This window comes from Dryobates pubescens, chromosome 10 (genome assembly GCF_014839835.1).
Source record: "Dryobates pubescens isolate bDryPub1 chromosome 10, bDryPub1.pri, whole genome shotgun sequence".
Taxonomy (NCBI): domain Eukaryota; kingdom Metazoa; phylum Chordata; class Aves; order Piciformes; family Picidae; genus Dryobates; species Dryobates pubescens.
This window is the reverse complement of record NC_071621.1, coordinates 16,958,388-16,973,698: the sequence shown is the minus strand read 5'-3', so window position 1 is coordinate 16,973,698 and position 15,311 is coordinate 16,958,388. Positions and strand designations below refer to the sequence as shown.

Below are 15,311 nucleotides of genomic sequence, written 5' to 3'. Positions count from 1 at the left end.
TGGGCACAGGGTGGGCACATTCTGGACACATGGTGGGCAGATCTGGGCACAGATTGGGCACATTGTGGGCATAGATTGGGCACAGGGTGGGCACATTCTGGACACAAGGTGGGCAGATCTGGGCACAGATTGAGCACATTGTGGGCATAGATTGGGCACAGGGTGGGCACATTCTGGACACAAGGTGGGCAGATCTGGGCACAGATTGGGCACATTGTGGGCATAGATTGGGCACAGGGTGGGCACATTCTGGACACAAGGTGGGCAGATCTGGGCACAGATTGGGCACATTGTGGGCATAGATTGGGCACAGGGTGGGCACATTCTGGACACAAGGTGGGCAGATCTGGGCACAAAGTGGGCACATTGTGGGCATAGATTGGGCACAGGGTGGGCAGATCTGGGCACAGATTGGGCACATTGTGGGCATAGATTGGGCACAGGGTGGGCACATTCTGGACACAAGGTGGGCAGATCTGGGCACAGATTGGGCACATTGTGGGCATAGATTGGGCACAGGGTGGGCAGATCTGGGCACAAAGTGGGCACATTGTGGGCATAGATTGGGCACAGGGTGGGCACATTCTGGACACAAGGTGGGCAGATCTGGGCACAAAGTGGGCACATTGAGGGCACATTTTCGGACGCAGGCCGGGCACATTGTGGGCACAGCCGCCCCGTCAGGGCGGGCCCAGGCTGCTGACGGTGGTGCAGCTGCCCCTGGAGTGCCAGGCGCTGCTGGTGGGGGCGGCGGGCAGCTCCTGGGGGTGGTGGTGGGGCAGGGGCTGGCACGGGCGGGCGCGGGGGCGGCAGCGGCCGGCGCGGGCAGCGGCGGCCAGCAGGGCCTGGCGGAAGCGGCGGTTCAGGAAGCAGTAGACCAGGGGGTTGGCGCAGGCCGAGGCGTAGGCCAGCAGGTGGATGAAGGAGATGGGGGTGCCAGCCAGCGCCCGCTGGGCAGCCCGGGGGGAGAAGGCCCTCCAGGTGTTGGCGGCGAAGATGGGCAGCCAGCAGAGGAAGAAGAGGGCCACGATCACCACCAGCATGCGGATCACCCGCCGCTTGGCCGCCAGCTGCGCCTGCCAGCTGCTGACCCGTGCCCGCTCCCCGCCGCTGCCGCCCGCCGCTCCCCGCAGCTCCAGCCCCGTGCCAGGCGCCGCCGCGGGCAGCGAACAGCCGTCCCCGTCCTCCTCGCCGGCCACCAGAGCTGGAGAGGGAGAGAGAGAGCGAGAAGAAGGTGGGCACCAGGTGGGCATCGCAGGGGAGGGGCTTGGAGGTGGGTAGGGTGAGCACGAGGGGTGTGGTGGCACTGGGGGGAGGTGGGCATGGGTGGTGGTGCTTCAGGGAGGTGGGCACAGGGATGGGACTTGGAGGTGGCCATGGATGGTGGTGCCATGGGGAGGTGGGCATGGAGAGGGACTTGGGGGTGGTTAGGGTAACCCCAGGCTGCTGGGGGCACCTTGGGGGCACGGTCATGGCTGGTGGCAGCTGGAGGCCGTTGGCCGTGGCTGGTGAGGTCCTCACCTGGGGGCTTCCCCTTGAGGTCCATCTGGAAGCGCAGCCCCCGGCAGAGCTCCCTGGAGATGAGGCCATAGGACACCGACAGCACCAACCCCGGCACGAAGAACAGCAGCAGCAGCAGCAGCACGTACCTGGCACAGGGCCGGGGTGTGGGCACAGCACCCAGCGCGTGGGCATGGGCGACAGCACCCAGCGCGGGGGGACAGGGAGCGGGGAGAGCACCCAGGGTGTGGGGACATGGAATGAGCAGCGATGGAGCTGTGGTGGAATTATGGAGTGATAGAACCAGGGTGGGACCTTGGAGCTAGGGACTGAGGGAATGGTGGAACCAGGGAATCAGGGAGCTATGGAGTCATGGAACGATGGGATCGGGGAACTATGGAATGATGCAGCCAGGGAACCATGGAATCCTGGAACCAGGGAATGATGCAGTCATGGAATGATGGAGCCAGGGAATGATGGAACCATGGCATGATGGAATCCTGGAGCCAGGGAATGATGGAACCATGGCATGATGAAATCCTGGAACCAGGGAATGGTGCAGTCATGGAATGATGGAGCCAGGGAATGATGGAACCATGGCATGATGGAATCCTGGAACCAGGGAATGATGGAGCCAGGGAATGATGGAACCATGGCATGATGGAATCCTGGAGCCAGGGAATGATGGAACCATGGCATGATGGAATCCTGGAACCAGGGAATGGTGCAGTCATGGAATGATGGAGCCAGGGAATGATGGAACCATGGCATGATGGAGTCCTGGAACCAGGGAATGATGCAACCACAGAATCATGGAACCATGGCATGATGGCATCCTGGAACTAGGGAATGATGCAGTCATGGAATCCTGGAACCAGGGAATGATGGAATCCTGGAACCAGGGAATGATGGAGTCATGGAACCATGGCATGATGGAATCCTGGAACCAGGGCATGATGGAACCATGGCATGATGGAATCCTGGTACCAGGGAATGATGCAGTCATGGAATCCTGGAAGCAGGGATTGATGGAACCATGGCATGATGGAATCCTGGTACCAGGGAATGATGCAGTCATGGAATCCTGGAAGCAGGGAATGATGGAACCATGGCATGATGGAATCCTGGTACCAGGGAATGATGCAGTCATGGAATCCTGGAAGCAGGGGATGATGGAACCATGGCATGATGGAATCCTGGTACCAGGGAATGATGCAGTCATGGAATCCTGGAACCAGGGAATGATGGAACCATGGCATGATGGAATCCTGGAAGCAGGGGATGATGGAACCATGGCATGATGGAATCCTGGTACCAGGGAATGATGCAGCTGTGGAATGACGGAACCAGGGAACCATGGAGCGAGGCAATCCTAGAATGATGGAACAGTGCTTGGCTGGAACCATGGAATGATGCAGGCATGGAATGATGGAAACACGGCATGATGCAAAACCTGAATGGTGGAAGTAGGGAATCCCAGAACCATGGAATGATGGAGCCAGGGGATGGTGCGGTCGTGGAACCACGGACCCAGGGAATTGCGCGACGCTGCGGAAGCAGGGAGCGATGCAAAACCAGAATGATGGAACTAGGGCGTCGCAGAACCATGGAATGATGGAATGGTGTAGTTGTGGAATGAAGGAACCAGGGAATGATGCAACTGTGGAACCCGGGAACCAGGGAATTGTGCGATGCTGCAACCACGGAAGCAGGGAATGATGCAAAGCCAGAATGCTGGAGCTAAGGCACCACAGAACCATGGAATGATGGAACCATGGAATGATGCAGTTGTGGAACCACAGAACCATGGCATGTTGCAGTTATGTGATGATGGAAGCATGGAGCCAGGAAACGATGGAACCAGGGAACCATGGAGTGAGGCAGTCCTGGAATGATGGAACCATGAAACCAGGGAATGGTGCAGTCGTGGAACCCCGGATCCAGGGAGTGGTGCAAAACCAGAATGATGGAACTAAGGCATCACAGAACCATGGCATGATGGAAAGATGGAATGATGCAATTTGGGAATGATGGAACCAGGGAAATGTGTCATTGTGGAAGCAGGGAATGATGCAGTCAGGGAATGATGGAAGCGTGGAGCCAGGAAATGAAGGAACCATGGAGTGAGGCAATCCTGGAACGATGGAACAGTGGGTGGCTGGAACCATGGAATGATGCAGTCATGGAATGATGGAACCAGGAAATCATGGAACCATGGAATGATGGAAAAACAGATTGATGGAACTAGGGAATCACAGAACTATGGAGTGCTGGAAGCAGGGAATGATGTAAGAGTGGAATGGTGCAGTCGTGGAACCATGGAATGCAGTCATGGAATGGTGGAACCAGGAAACCATGGAATGATGGAGCCAGGAAATGATGGAACCAGGGACCCATAGAGTGAGGCCATTCTGGAGTGACAGAACAGTGGGTGGCTGGAACCATGGAATGATGGAACCAGGGAGTGGTGCAGTTGTGGATCCATGGAACCAGGAAAGGGTGTAGTTGTGGAACCCTAGAACCAAGGAGTGATGCAATGGTGGAAGCAGGGAATGGTGCAGTCATGGAAGCCAGGAACCAGGGGATGGTGCAAAAACAGAATGATGGAACTAGGGAGTCACAGAACCATGGAATGATGGAACCATGGAATGATGCAATTGTGGAACCATGGAACCAGGGACTGGTGCAATCATGGAACCACAGAACCAGGGAACGGTGCAGTCACGGAATGATGCTGTCATGGAACTGGGAACTGAGGCAGTCATGGAACTGTGGAACCAGGGAGTGATGCAGTTGTGGAATGTTGCAACCACAGAAGCAGGGAATTATGCAAAACCAGAATGATGGAACTAGGGCATCACAGAACCAGGGAATGATGGGATGGTGGAACCAGGGAATGGTGCAGTCATGGAATGATGGACCCACAGGATCCAAACTCTTCCCACCCCAAAGCCTCCCATGACTCCACCACCCCACACCCTCCAACCTCTCTGAAGGTGCCCTCAACCCCTTGGTGCCCTCCTGCCCAACCCAAGCAGCAGCCCAGGGGCACCTTGGTGTGGGACGGAAGCCCAGTGGAGGAGTTTGCCATCATGGTGGCACCTTGGTCGAGAAGGTGCCACCACAGAAGGCACCCTGGTGGTACCTTGGCATGGGAAGGAAGCCTGCTTGAGGAATTTGCCATCATGGTGGCATCTTGGCTAAGTCGATGCCTCTACAGAGTGCACCCTGGTGGCACCTTGGCAAGGAAGATGCCACCATAGATGGCACCTTGGTGGCACTTTGGCATGCACAGGAAGTCTAGTTGAGGAGTTGACCACCATGGTGGTGCTCTGGTGGTACCTGGGCATGGGAAGGAAACCTGGCTGAGGAGTTTGCCATCATGGTGGCACCTTGGCATGGAAAGGAAGCTTGGTTGAGGAATTGGCCATCATGGTGGCACTCTGGTGGCACCTCAGTCAAGGCAATGCCCCCACAGATGGCGCTCTGGTGGCACCTGGGTATGGGAAGGAAGCCTGGTGGAGTAGTCTACCATCCTGGTGGCACCTCAGCCAAATCAGTGCCCCCACAGCTGGCATCCCCGGTGGCACAGGCTCGGGTGCCCCCTCCAGAACTCACCATCCCTGCCGCACCTTCTCGCTGGGCCAGGCGTGGACGCACTGCACGGCCCTGAAGGGCCCTGCCCGGGTGGTGCTGTAGATGGCATAGGGCAGCATGAGGAGGAGGGAGAAGGTCCAGGTGGCACCGATGACCCTGCAGGCATGGGAGCGAGTCTGCCAGGCGCGGGCCTGCAGCGGGTGGCAGATGGCACTGTGCCGCTCGATGGCGATGGCCACCAGGCTGAAGGTGGACACCGAGACCGAGACCCCTGCAGGGGGAGGGGGCAGAACAGCCATCAGAGAATCATCAGAGGCTTGGAAGGGACCTCAAGGCTCAGCCAGCTCCAACCCCACCCCAGGGACTCCTCACACCAGAGCAGGCTGCTCACAGCCACCTCCAGCCTGCCCTTCAACACCTCCAGGGATGAGGCTTCCACCACCTCCCTGGGCAGCTTGTGCCAGGCTCTCACCACCCTCATGGGGAAGAACTTCTTCCTAAGGTCTAATCTCAAGCTGCTCTCCTCTAGCTTGGATCCATTTTCTTCCCCCTTGGATCCATCCCCCCCAGTCCTATCCCTCCCCGACACTCTCAATAGTCCCTCCCCAGCTTTCCTGTAGCCCCCTGCAGATCCTGGAAGGCCACAAGAAGGTCTCCTCAGAGCCTTCTCCTCTCCAGACTGTACAGCCCCAACTCTCTCAGTCTGTCCTCACAGCAGAGCAGCTCCAGCCCTCTGCTCCTCCTCATGGCCCTGCTCTGGACACCTTCCAGCCCCTCCAGATCCCTCCTGGAACAGAGGCTCCAGAGCTGGACACAGAGCTCCAGCTGTGGTCTCAGCAGCGTGGAGCAGAGGGGGAGATGTAGACCCAAAATGATGTGAAGAGGCCCCAAATGGCATGAGGAGATCCAAAATGACACAAAGAAACCCAGGATGACATGAGGAGACCCAAGATGACCCGAGATCAAAAGTTACATGAAGAGACCCAAGGTGACTTGAGAAGATCCAAAATTACATGAAGAGACCCAAAATGAGGTGAGGAGACCCAAGGTGACCTGAGAAGACCAGAGATGAGGAGACCCAAGATGAGCTAAGGTGTCTCTGGACACCTTCCAGCACCTCCAGATCCTTCCTGTCACAGGGGCTCCAGAGCAGGACACACAGCTCCAGGCGAGGTCTCCCCAGGGTGGAGCAGAGGAGGACAATCTCCTCCTGGCCCTGCTGGCCACACTTCTCCTGCTGCAGCCCAGGAGCCCAGGGCAGAGGACTGCATGCTCAGGAGGATGGAGATGCCAGCTCAGCAGCCTCGCTCAGCCGGCTTCCCCCCCAGCCCCAGGGGATGGAGGTAAGGAGGTGCCCACCCCAGGGGCAGCCCAGGGCCACCAAGGAGATGCCCATTATGGTGGCACCCTAGCCAAGGAGATGCCTGTCCAGGTGGAACCCAGGTGAAGATGCCCATCCTGGTGGCACCTTGGTCAAGGTGCCCACCCTGCTGGCACCCCAGTGGCACCTTGGCCAAGGTGCCCATCCTGCTGGCACTCCAGTGGCACCTTGGCCAAGGTGCCCATCCTGCTAGCACCCCAGCCCCTTGGCCAAGATGCCCATCCTGCTGGCACCCTTGTGGCACCTCACCCAAGAAGATGCCCATCTTGGTGGTACAGCCAAGATGTCCATCCTGGTGGCACCCCAGCCAAGGAGAAGCCCATCCTGGCACCAGCCCAGTGGCCCCTTGGTCAAGATGCCCATCCTGCTGCCATTCCAGCAAGGAAGGTGGCCATCCTGGTGCCACCCCAGTGGAACTTTGGTCAAGATGCTCATCCTGCTGGCACCCCAGCCAAGGAGATGCAAGGAGATGCCCATCCTGGTGCCAGCCCAGCAGCCCCTCCCTCCCGCTACCCATGCTGGTGCCACCCTCTCAGGAGCCAGCTGCCCCCCCCTGAGCCCCTGCCCCCCTCCACCTACCCATCAGGTAGGCCATGAGCTTGCAGATGCCCTCTCCGAAGACGAAGGTGCCCATGAGGTTGGGCAGGAGGGTGAAGGGCATGCAGCAGAGTGCCAGCAGCAGGTCGCTCAGCGCCAGGGAGAGGAGGAAGAGGTTGGTGACCGTCCTCAGGTGCCGGTTGAGGGCCAGGATGCCAACCACCAGGGCGTTGCCCACCACGCTCAGCCCGAAGATCAGCCCATAGAGCACCAGCCGTGCCCACAGCTCCAGCCCTGGGGCACCAACCCCGTGCACAGCCCAGGGCACACCCCAGCAAGGCAGGGAGGAGGAAGGGAGGAAGAGAGGTTGAGCAGCTCAGCACTTGGGTGGCAGCCAAGGGGATGTGGGCACCTCCTCAGCGTCTTGGTGCCAGCCTCTTTGGGGAGGTGCCACCTCGGTACCCTGCTGGCAGCCTGGCTGAGGAGATGCCACCTTAGCAACTTGGTGCTAACCCCCCTGGGGAGGTGCCACCTCAGTACCCTGCTGGCAGCCCGGCTGGGGAGATGCCAACCCGGCTGAGGAGATGCCAGCCCAGCTGAGGAGATGCCACCTTAGCAACTTGGTGCCAACCCCTTTGGGGAGGTGCCACCTCAGTCCCTGCTGGCAGCCTGGCTGGGGAGATGCCAACCCAGATGGGGAGATGCCACCTTAGCTTCTTAGTGCCAACCCCTGTGGGGAGGTGCCACCTCAGTCCCCTGCTGGCACTCTGGCTCAGGAAATGCCAACCCAGCTGAGGAGACACCAACCTGGGGTACACTGGGATGTACTGGGAGGCACTGGGAAGCACTCTGGGGTGTACTGGGAAGCGCTCTGGGGTACACTGGGGTGTACTGGGAAGCACTCTGGGGCACACTGGGGTGTACTGGGAAGCACTCTGGGTACATTGGGAGGCAGTGGGAAGCACTCTGGGGCACACTGGGGTGTAGTGGGGTACACTGGGAAGCACTCTGGGTACATTGGGAAGCACTGTGGGGCACACTGGGGTGTAGTGGGGTACACTGGGAAGCACTCTGGGTACATTGGGGGGCAGTGGGAAGTACCCTGGGGAACACTGGGGTGTAGTGGGGTACACTGGGAAGCACTCTGGGTACATTGGGAGGCACTGGGAAGTACCCTGGGGAACACTGGGGTACATTGGGAAGCACTCTGTGGTACACTGGGGGGCGCTGGGAAGCACTCTGGGGCACACTGGGGTGTAGTGGGGTACACTGGGAAGCACTCTGGGTACATTGGGGGGCAGTGGGAAGTACCCTGGGGAACACTGGGGTGCATTGGGAAGCACTCTGTGGTACACTGGGGGGCGCTGGGAAGCACTCTGGAGTACACTGGGCGGCACTGGGATGTACTGGAAGGCACTGGTGAGCACAGTGGGGTATACTGGGAGGCACTGGGAGGCGCAGTGGAGTACACTGGGAGGTACTGAGAGGCACTGGACAGGAGAACCAAGGGGCACGGGGAAGCAGCAGGGGCACGGGAGGCACTGAGGGGCACCGGGCAGGAGGATCAGGGGCACCGGACAGGCACTAAGGGGCACTGGGCAGGAGGATCAGGGGCACCGGGAGGCACTAAGGGGCACCGGGCAGGAGGATCAGGGGCACCGGGAGGCACTGAGGGGCACCGGGCAGGAGGATCAGGGGCACCGGGAGGCACTGAGGGGCACCGGGCAGGAGGATCAGGGGCACCGGGAGGCACTGAGGGGCACCGGGCAGGAGGATCGGAGGCACCGGGCAGGAGGATCAGGGGCACCGGCAGGCACTAAGGGGCACCGGGCAGGAGGGTCACGGGCACCGGGAGGCAGCAGGAGGCACCGGGCGGGCGCCGGGAGGCACCGGGATAATCACTGGAGGGCACGGGGGCCGGGGGGGTGTCACCGGTGGATCCCTCCCCACTCCCCCCTGTCCCAGTTCCTTTTCCCTCCTCCGGTCTCACCTGTGGGTACCGGTGGCCCGCGGAAACCCCTCCTCAGGAGGTCACAAACGGAGCCGTTCCCCGTGCCGCCGCTCCCGGTCCCGTTGATGGAACCGGAACCGTTCCCGGGTCGGCAGAGAAGCTCTGGCAGCGTCTCGTTAAAGCTTGAGGGCTCCATGGTACCGCGAAACCTTCGCCGCGTACCGGGACCCCCCCCTCCGGTGGCACCGGGAGGAGCCCCGGGAAGCCCCGGGATGCTCCTTTCGGCTCCGGAGCCACCGGGAGAGTGACCGGCAGGCGGCTCCCGGCGGAGGCGGCACCGGGAGGCGGGGGGGAGCCCCGGGGAGGAGCCGCCGAGGGGGATAGGGGAGGGTGGTACCGGGCACCGGGAGGATGCGGGGGCGGCAGCGGGCAGGGGGGCATAGGGAAAGGAGGTGGCTGCGGCCAGGGGTCCCAGGGGGTGTCCCCGGGGGTGTCCTCGGGGGTCCCGAGTTGTGTCCCCCCCGCAGTCCCCGTTCCTGTTTATCCCGGGCGCCCCCTGGCATATCCTGGCGCCGGCCTCTGCCATCTCCGGACCTTTCCCTGTCTCCATCCCTGTTCCTGTCCCCATCCTTGATCCCAGCCCAGTTCCCAGCCCCGTCCCAATCCCAGCCCTGTCCCTATCCCCATCCCATCCCAAGTTCTTGTCCCCCTCCCATCCCAGTTCCTGTCCTCATCCCAATTCTTGTCCCCACCCCAGGTTCCTCTCCCCATCCTAGACTCCTGTCCCCATCCCAGTTCCTGTTCCTATCCCCATCCCATGCCAGGTTCCTGTTCCTGTCCCTATCCCATCCCAGTTCCTGTCCCAGCCTACTCCTGTCTTGTCCCCATCCCTGTCCCCATCCTGGTCCCAGCCCCTGTCACCATCCCTGTCCTATATCCATCTTTATTTTGTCCCTATCTCCATTCCCATCTCGGTCCCCATCCCTGCCCCTCCTTGCTCCATCTCATCCCTGTCCCCATCCCTGTCCCTTCTTGCTCCATCTCATCCCTGTCCCCATCCCTGTCCCTCCTTGTTCCATCTCATCCCTGTCCCCATCCCTGTCCCCATCCCTGCCCCTCCTTGCTCCATCACCTCCCTGTCCCCATCCCTGTGCCCATCCCTGCCCCTCCTTGCTCCATCTCATCCCTGTCCCCATCCCTGTGCCCATCCCTGCCCCTCCTTGCTCCATCTCATCCCTGTCCCCATCCCTGTGCCCATCCCTGTCCCTCCTTGCTCCATCTCATCCCTGTCCCCATCCCTATCCCCATTCTGGTCACAGTCTCTGTCCCCATCCCTGGCCCTGCTCAGGCTCAGCTGGAGGTTACTCAGCAGCAGCAGCTCCTGGTTGCCATGGCCACCACCCAACGTCACCATGGCCACCCCCCACCCGTTGCCATGGCCACCACCAATCATCACCATGGTCACCCCCCAGCTGTCACCATGGTCACCCCCTGGTTGTCACCTTGATCACCCCCTGGCTGTCACCATGGTCACACACCCCACACCCCACACCCCCCCTCCGTTGCCCTGGCCATCAGTTGTTGCCATGGTGACCCTCACTGCCGGGGGCCTGTCCCTCCCCCACGGGGACCCCGAGATCTGGGGGGATCTTGAACCCCAGAAGGACCCTGGACCATGGAGGGACCTTGTGCCCTGGTGGGACCCTGAAGTCCTCTGAGACCCTGCACCCTGAGAGGACCTTGTGCTCTCCTAGGACCCTGAACCCCCCTGAGACCCTGAGCTCTGGGGGGACCCTGAGCTTGGGTGGGACCTTGTGTCCTGGGGGGACCCTGAGCTCTGGGGGGACCCTGAGCTTGGGTGGGACCTTGTGTCCTGGGGGGACCCTGAGCTCTGGGGGGACCCTGAGCTTGGGTGGGACCTTGTGTCCTGGGGGGACCCTGAGCTCTGGGGGGACCCTGAGCTTGGGTGGGACCTTGTGTCCTGGGGGGACCCTGAGCTCTGGGGGGACCCTGAGCTTGGGTGGGACCTTGTGTTGTGGGGGGACCCTGAGCTCCGGGGGGACCCTGAGCTTGGGTGGGACCTTGTGTCGTGGGGGGACCCTGAGCTCTGGTGGGACTCTGTACCCCACCAGGACCCTGTCCCCTGTTGGGACCTGTTGCCCCACCAGCACCTTGTCCCCCACCAGGACCTTGTCTCCACCCAGGACCTGCTGCCCCACCAGGACCCCGTCCCTGGCCAGGCTGCCGGCACCGGATGCGTCCCTCAAGGTGCTGGACCCTGAGGGCCATTCTGAGGGCGCTGGCCTCCAGCTGGGCCACCAGCCTGGCCACCCTTGTCTGCAGCCCCTCCAGGGCCATCTCCAGCTCCTGCAGCCACCTCTCGGCCTCCTCCTGGGCCGCCACCTCCCTGGCCTCTGCCTGGAGGTCCAACTTGCCCATGGCCAGCAGCAGCTGCCTGCCCCTGGCCTCCAGCATGGTCCTGGCGCTGGGGAACTCGGCCAGGACCTCGGTCAGGTCCTCCTTGGAGAGGCAGTAGAGGTCTGAGTAGCCAATGCTCAGGATGTTGGCCGTGCGCCGGTTCCCCGAGGTGTTCCCTGCAGAGCAGGAGGTGCTGGTGGGCTCCAGGAGCACCCAGGAGTCAAGGTGGGGTCAAGGAGGACCAAGGGGTTGGGGTGGGGTCAAGGAGGACCAAGGGGTTGGGGTGGGGTCAAAAGGTTGAGGTGGGGTCAAGGGGAGCCAAGAGGTTATGGTGAGGTCAAAGAGGGCCAAGGGGTTGGGGTGGGATCAAGGGGTTGTGTTAGGATCAAGGGTGCCCAGAGGGTTCTGGTGGCACCATGGGGCTGGGTAAGGTCAAGACTGCTCAGAGGGTTCTGGTGGCACCATGGGGCTGGGTGGAGGTCAAGGCTGCCCAGAGGGTTCTGGTGGCACCATGGGGCTGGGTGGAGGTCAAGGCTGCCCAGAGGGTTCTGGTGGCACCATGGGGCTGGGTGGAGGTCAAGCCTGCCCAGAGGGTTCTGGTGGCACCATGGGGCTGGGTGGAGGTCAAGGCTGCCCAGAGGGTTCTGGTGGCACCATGGGGCTGGGTGGAGGTCAAGACTGCTCAGAGGGTTCTGGAGGCACCATGGGGCTGGGTGGAGGTCAAGGCTGCTCAGAGGGTTCTGGTGGCACCATGGGGCTGGGTGGAGGTCAAGAGTGCTCAGAGGGTTCTGGTGGCACCATGGGGCTGGGTGGAGGTCAAGGCTGCCCAGAGGGTTCTGGTGGCACCATGGGGCTGGGTGGAGGTCAAGGCTGCTCAGAGAGAGGTGGAGGATGCCCCGGGTGCCCCTGGTGCCCCCTCCTCACTTCCCACGCCCCTCACCCTTGATGCTGATGAGGCTGATCTCCCCGAAGTACCCGCCCTGGCCCAGCACTGCCAGCTGGGTGATGCCATCCTCTGCCACCACTGCCAGCTTGCCCTGGCGGATGAAGAACATCTCCCTGCCCACGTCCCCTCGGCGGCACACGAACTCCCCTGGCATGAACACCTGGGGGCGCAGCTTCAGCACCAGCTGCCTCAGCACCCCCTCTTGCCAGCCCTGGAAGATGCCCACCCGTGCCAGGGCGGGGAGGTGCACCTCTGCCACCACCTCTGCCATCAGCCCCCGCGGCAGGAAGCTCAGCACCCGCAGCTCGGCCGGCAGCTTGCGCTCCGCCCGCAGGTGCTGGTGCCACCTGGCCACCTTCCGTGCCAGCGCGGTGCCAGCTCCCTGAGCCCTCAGGTAGCGCCGGGGCGGGGCGGGGTCCGGGTAGAAGATGGCATCGGCCGCCAGCAGGTCGGAGAGGACGGAGCTGACGCTGCCGGCCAGGGTGGCGAAGCCCAGGACGGCCAGGAGGAAGCCGAAGGTGAGGAAGAGGAACTCCTCCTGGCGCCCTGGCACCGGCGTGTCCCCGACGGTGGCCAGCACCAGGGTGGAGATGTAGAAGCTGTGGAGGTAGCGGCGCAGGGGGCGGCTGGCGTTGGGGCACACCCAGGGGTCGGTGCCCAAGCCCAGGTGGGCGGAGAGGGCGAAGTAGAGGCAGGAGTGCCAGTGGATGGCTGCCAGGAGGCACAGCAGCAGCTTGGCCATCCGGAAGGCGTTGGGGTGCCCGCTGCGAGTCTCCCAGCGCTCCGCCGCCTCCCAGAGGCGGGGTGCCCGCAGGCAGCGGTTGGCACGGGCCAGGGGGGAAGGGTGCAGGAGGTGGGTGGGCAGCAGGGAGGCCAAGTCCCAGGGCAGGAGGGAGGAGCGGAGGTAGCGGCGCCAGATGCGGCCCCGGGCACGGACCAGGAGGCCTTCGTTCAAGAAAGCTGCAGGGGGAGGGGTACCCAGTCAGTGCCAACCGGGGGTGATGGGCGTGGGTGGGGTGCCCAGGGCGTGGTCCTTCTCCACCCACCTCCTGGACTCAGTACCCAGGGTCAGAGGGTGGGTGAGGAAGCACCCAGTGGGCATCCAGAGGTGGGTGGGGAAGGAACCAAGGGGTGCCCAGTGCCTAGGGGTCAGAGGGTGGGTGAGGAAGCACCCAGTGGGTGCCAGGAGAGGGGTGAGGATGCATGCAGGGCCACTGTGGTGCCAGGGCACAGTGCCAGGCACGGGCACTGACCCGTGTGGAGCCTGATGCCAATGTCCAGCAGGTACAAAGTGTCGCTGATGCCATCCAGCCAGCGCCACAGCCCCGCGTGTGCCACCTGCACCTCGGAGAAGCAGGCCCTGGGGAGGAGGGCACAGCTGGCATCACCCCCAGGGTGCCACCCCCCTCACCACCCTGAGCCCACCCTGGGCACCCCCTGGCACCTGCAGATGAGGATGATCCAGTTGTAGAGGACTGGCAGTGCCATCAGGATGAGCCACCTGCAGTACCAATCCCCTGAGGGGTCCAGGGTCCAGTTCTCAAAACTGGCACTGCCAAGGTGAAGGAGGGTTGGGGGGGACATGGGCACCTCAGGGTCACCCTGTACCCAGTCTAGCACCCCCCCCACCCTGGCACTGGGCCTGTGGCATCCCACCCCACACTCTCTGCTCACCACCAGTTGTGGCCGGTGCCAGTCTTGGTGCCAGTCCCGGTGCCAGTCCCGGTGCCAGTCTCAGTGCCAGTGTTGTTGCCCATCCCAGTAGTGGTGCTTGTACCAGGCTTGGTGCCTGGCCTAATGCCTGTCCTGCTGCCAGGCTCAGTGCCAGTGCTGGTGGCATTCCTGAGGCCAGTCCCTGTGCCGGTCCCAGTGCTAGGCTCGGTGCCACGCTTAGTGGTGCCAATGACTCCAGTGGTGCCATGCACCTGGCACCAGTCCCAGCAGTGTGCCAGCTGGGCACTGATCCTCTGCATCCTGCCCTGTGGGCACCAAGGAGGGTCCCTGGCACCCACCCCTAGCACCCATCAGGTGTCACTGCCCAAGCCTGGCACTGAGGGCAGTCCCTCAGCAGGACCTCATCACATGGCACTGCCAGCACTGGGTACATCCTGGCAACAGGAGCTCCCTGAGGTGCCAACTGAGCCTACTGGGATGCCAGGTTGGCAATGCTGCAGCACAAGGCATACTTGGAGTGGCACAGTGGTGGCGTTTGGCATACACTGGGTATGCTGGATGGTGCCCAGTGCCTGCTGCCAGGGGCCCCCAGTGCATGGGCACAGACAGGTGCCCAGTGCAGGTGGGCACAGTGAGGTCACAGTGCCAGCTGCTGGTGCCCAGGGTGGTGCCCAGTGCCTGGTCTGGCATCCAGGGCCATGGGGCAGTGCCCATTTTGGGGGGTGCCCAGTTTTAGGACTGTCTGGTTCAGGGGGTGCCCAGTTTGGGTTTAACCAGTTCAGGGGGTGCCCAGTTCAGGCTGTGCTCAGTTCAGGGGGTGCCCAGTTTGGGAGTGTCTGATTCAGGCTGTGCCCATTTCAGGGGGTGCCTGGATTGGGGCCTTGCCCTCCCCATCCTCTAAACCTCCCCCTTAACTGTGCCCACCGTGCAGCACAGCCAATGGGGTGGGCACATTTTGGGCATGGGCTGGGCACAGAATGGTCACAGGGTTGTCATAGGGTGGCAAAGGTTGGGCATATTTTGAGCACAGGGTGGGCAGAGGATGGAAAGTTTTGGAACATGGGTTGGGCACCAAGTGGGGCCATTTTGGGCCACAGGGTGGGCACAAAGTGGGAACAGTTTGGGGCATGAAGTGGGCACAAAGTGGGTACAATTTAGGGCACAAGGTGGCACCTTTGGGGCATACAGTGGTGTAAAGTGGGCACATTTGGGGGGCACAGAAGGGGCACATTCTGAGCACAAAGTGGGCAAAATTTAGGGCAGAAAGTAGGGACCTCTGGGGCACAAAGTGGGCACATTTGAGGGGG

At 62.1% G+C, this 15,311-nt stretch overlaps 2 protein-coding genes across 2 annotated transcripts; both read right to left on the bottom strand.

Annotated features, from left to right (window-relative positions):
• Nucleotides 1-680: 680 nt before the first annotated feature.
• CCKBR (cholecystokinin B receptor) lies at nt 681-9,269 on the bottom strand. Its single transcript, XM_054164855.1, has 5 exons — nt 9,006-9,269; nt 7,058-7,309; nt 5,119-5,368; nt 1,522-1,649; nt 681-1,204 (listed from the first exon to the last, which is right to left on the bottom strand). Exons 1-5 carry the CDS (start codon nt 9,160-9,162, stop codon nt 681-683), a joined length of 1,311 nt encoding a protein of 436 aa, XP_054020830.1. The 5' UTR covers nt 9,163-9,269.
• A 1,271-nt stretch (nt 9,270-10,540) lies between these two features.
• Nucleotides 10,541-14,087, bottom strand: LOC104308975 (cyclic nucleotide-gated cation channel alpha-4-like). Its single transcript, XM_054164853.1, has 7 exons — nt 14,005-14,087; nt 13,775-13,882; nt 13,584-13,690; nt 12,325-13,290; nt 11,127-11,560; nt 10,994-11,084; nt 10,541-10,605 (listed from the first exon to the last, which is right to left on the bottom strand). Exons 1-7 carry the CDS (start codon nt 14,085-14,087, stop codon nt 10,541-10,543), a joined length of 1,854 nt encoding a protein of 617 aa, XP_054020828.1.
• Nucleotides 14,088-15,311: the final 1,224 nt, after the last annotated feature.

Coding starts and splice junctions, on each gene's coding strand:
- CCKBR (XM_054164855.1), bottom strand. CDS start 9,162: ATGGAGCCCTCAAGCTTTAACGAGACGCTGCCAGAGCTTCTCTGCCGA. Junction 5,369..7,057: donor GCTCATGGCCTACCTGATGG/GTAGGTGGAGGG, acceptor CTCCCCCTGCAG/GGGTCTCGGTCTCGGTGTCC. Junction 1,205..1,521: donor CCTCAAGGGGAAGCCCCCAG/GTGAGGACCTCA, acceptor CTCCCTCTCCAG/CTCTGGTGGCCGGCGAGGAG.
- LOC104308975 (XM_054164853.1), bottom strand. CDS start 14,087: ATGGGCAACAACACTGGCACTGAGACTGGCACCGGGACTGGCACCGGG. Junction 13,883..14,004: donor GGCACCGGCCACAACTGGTG/GTGAGCAGAGAG, acceptor TCACCTTGGCAG/TGCCAGTTTTGAGAACTGGA. Junction 11,085..11,126: donor GGGGACAAGGTGCTGGTGGG/GCAACAGGTCCC, acceptor GGTGGGGTACAG/AGTCCCACCAGAGCTCAGGG.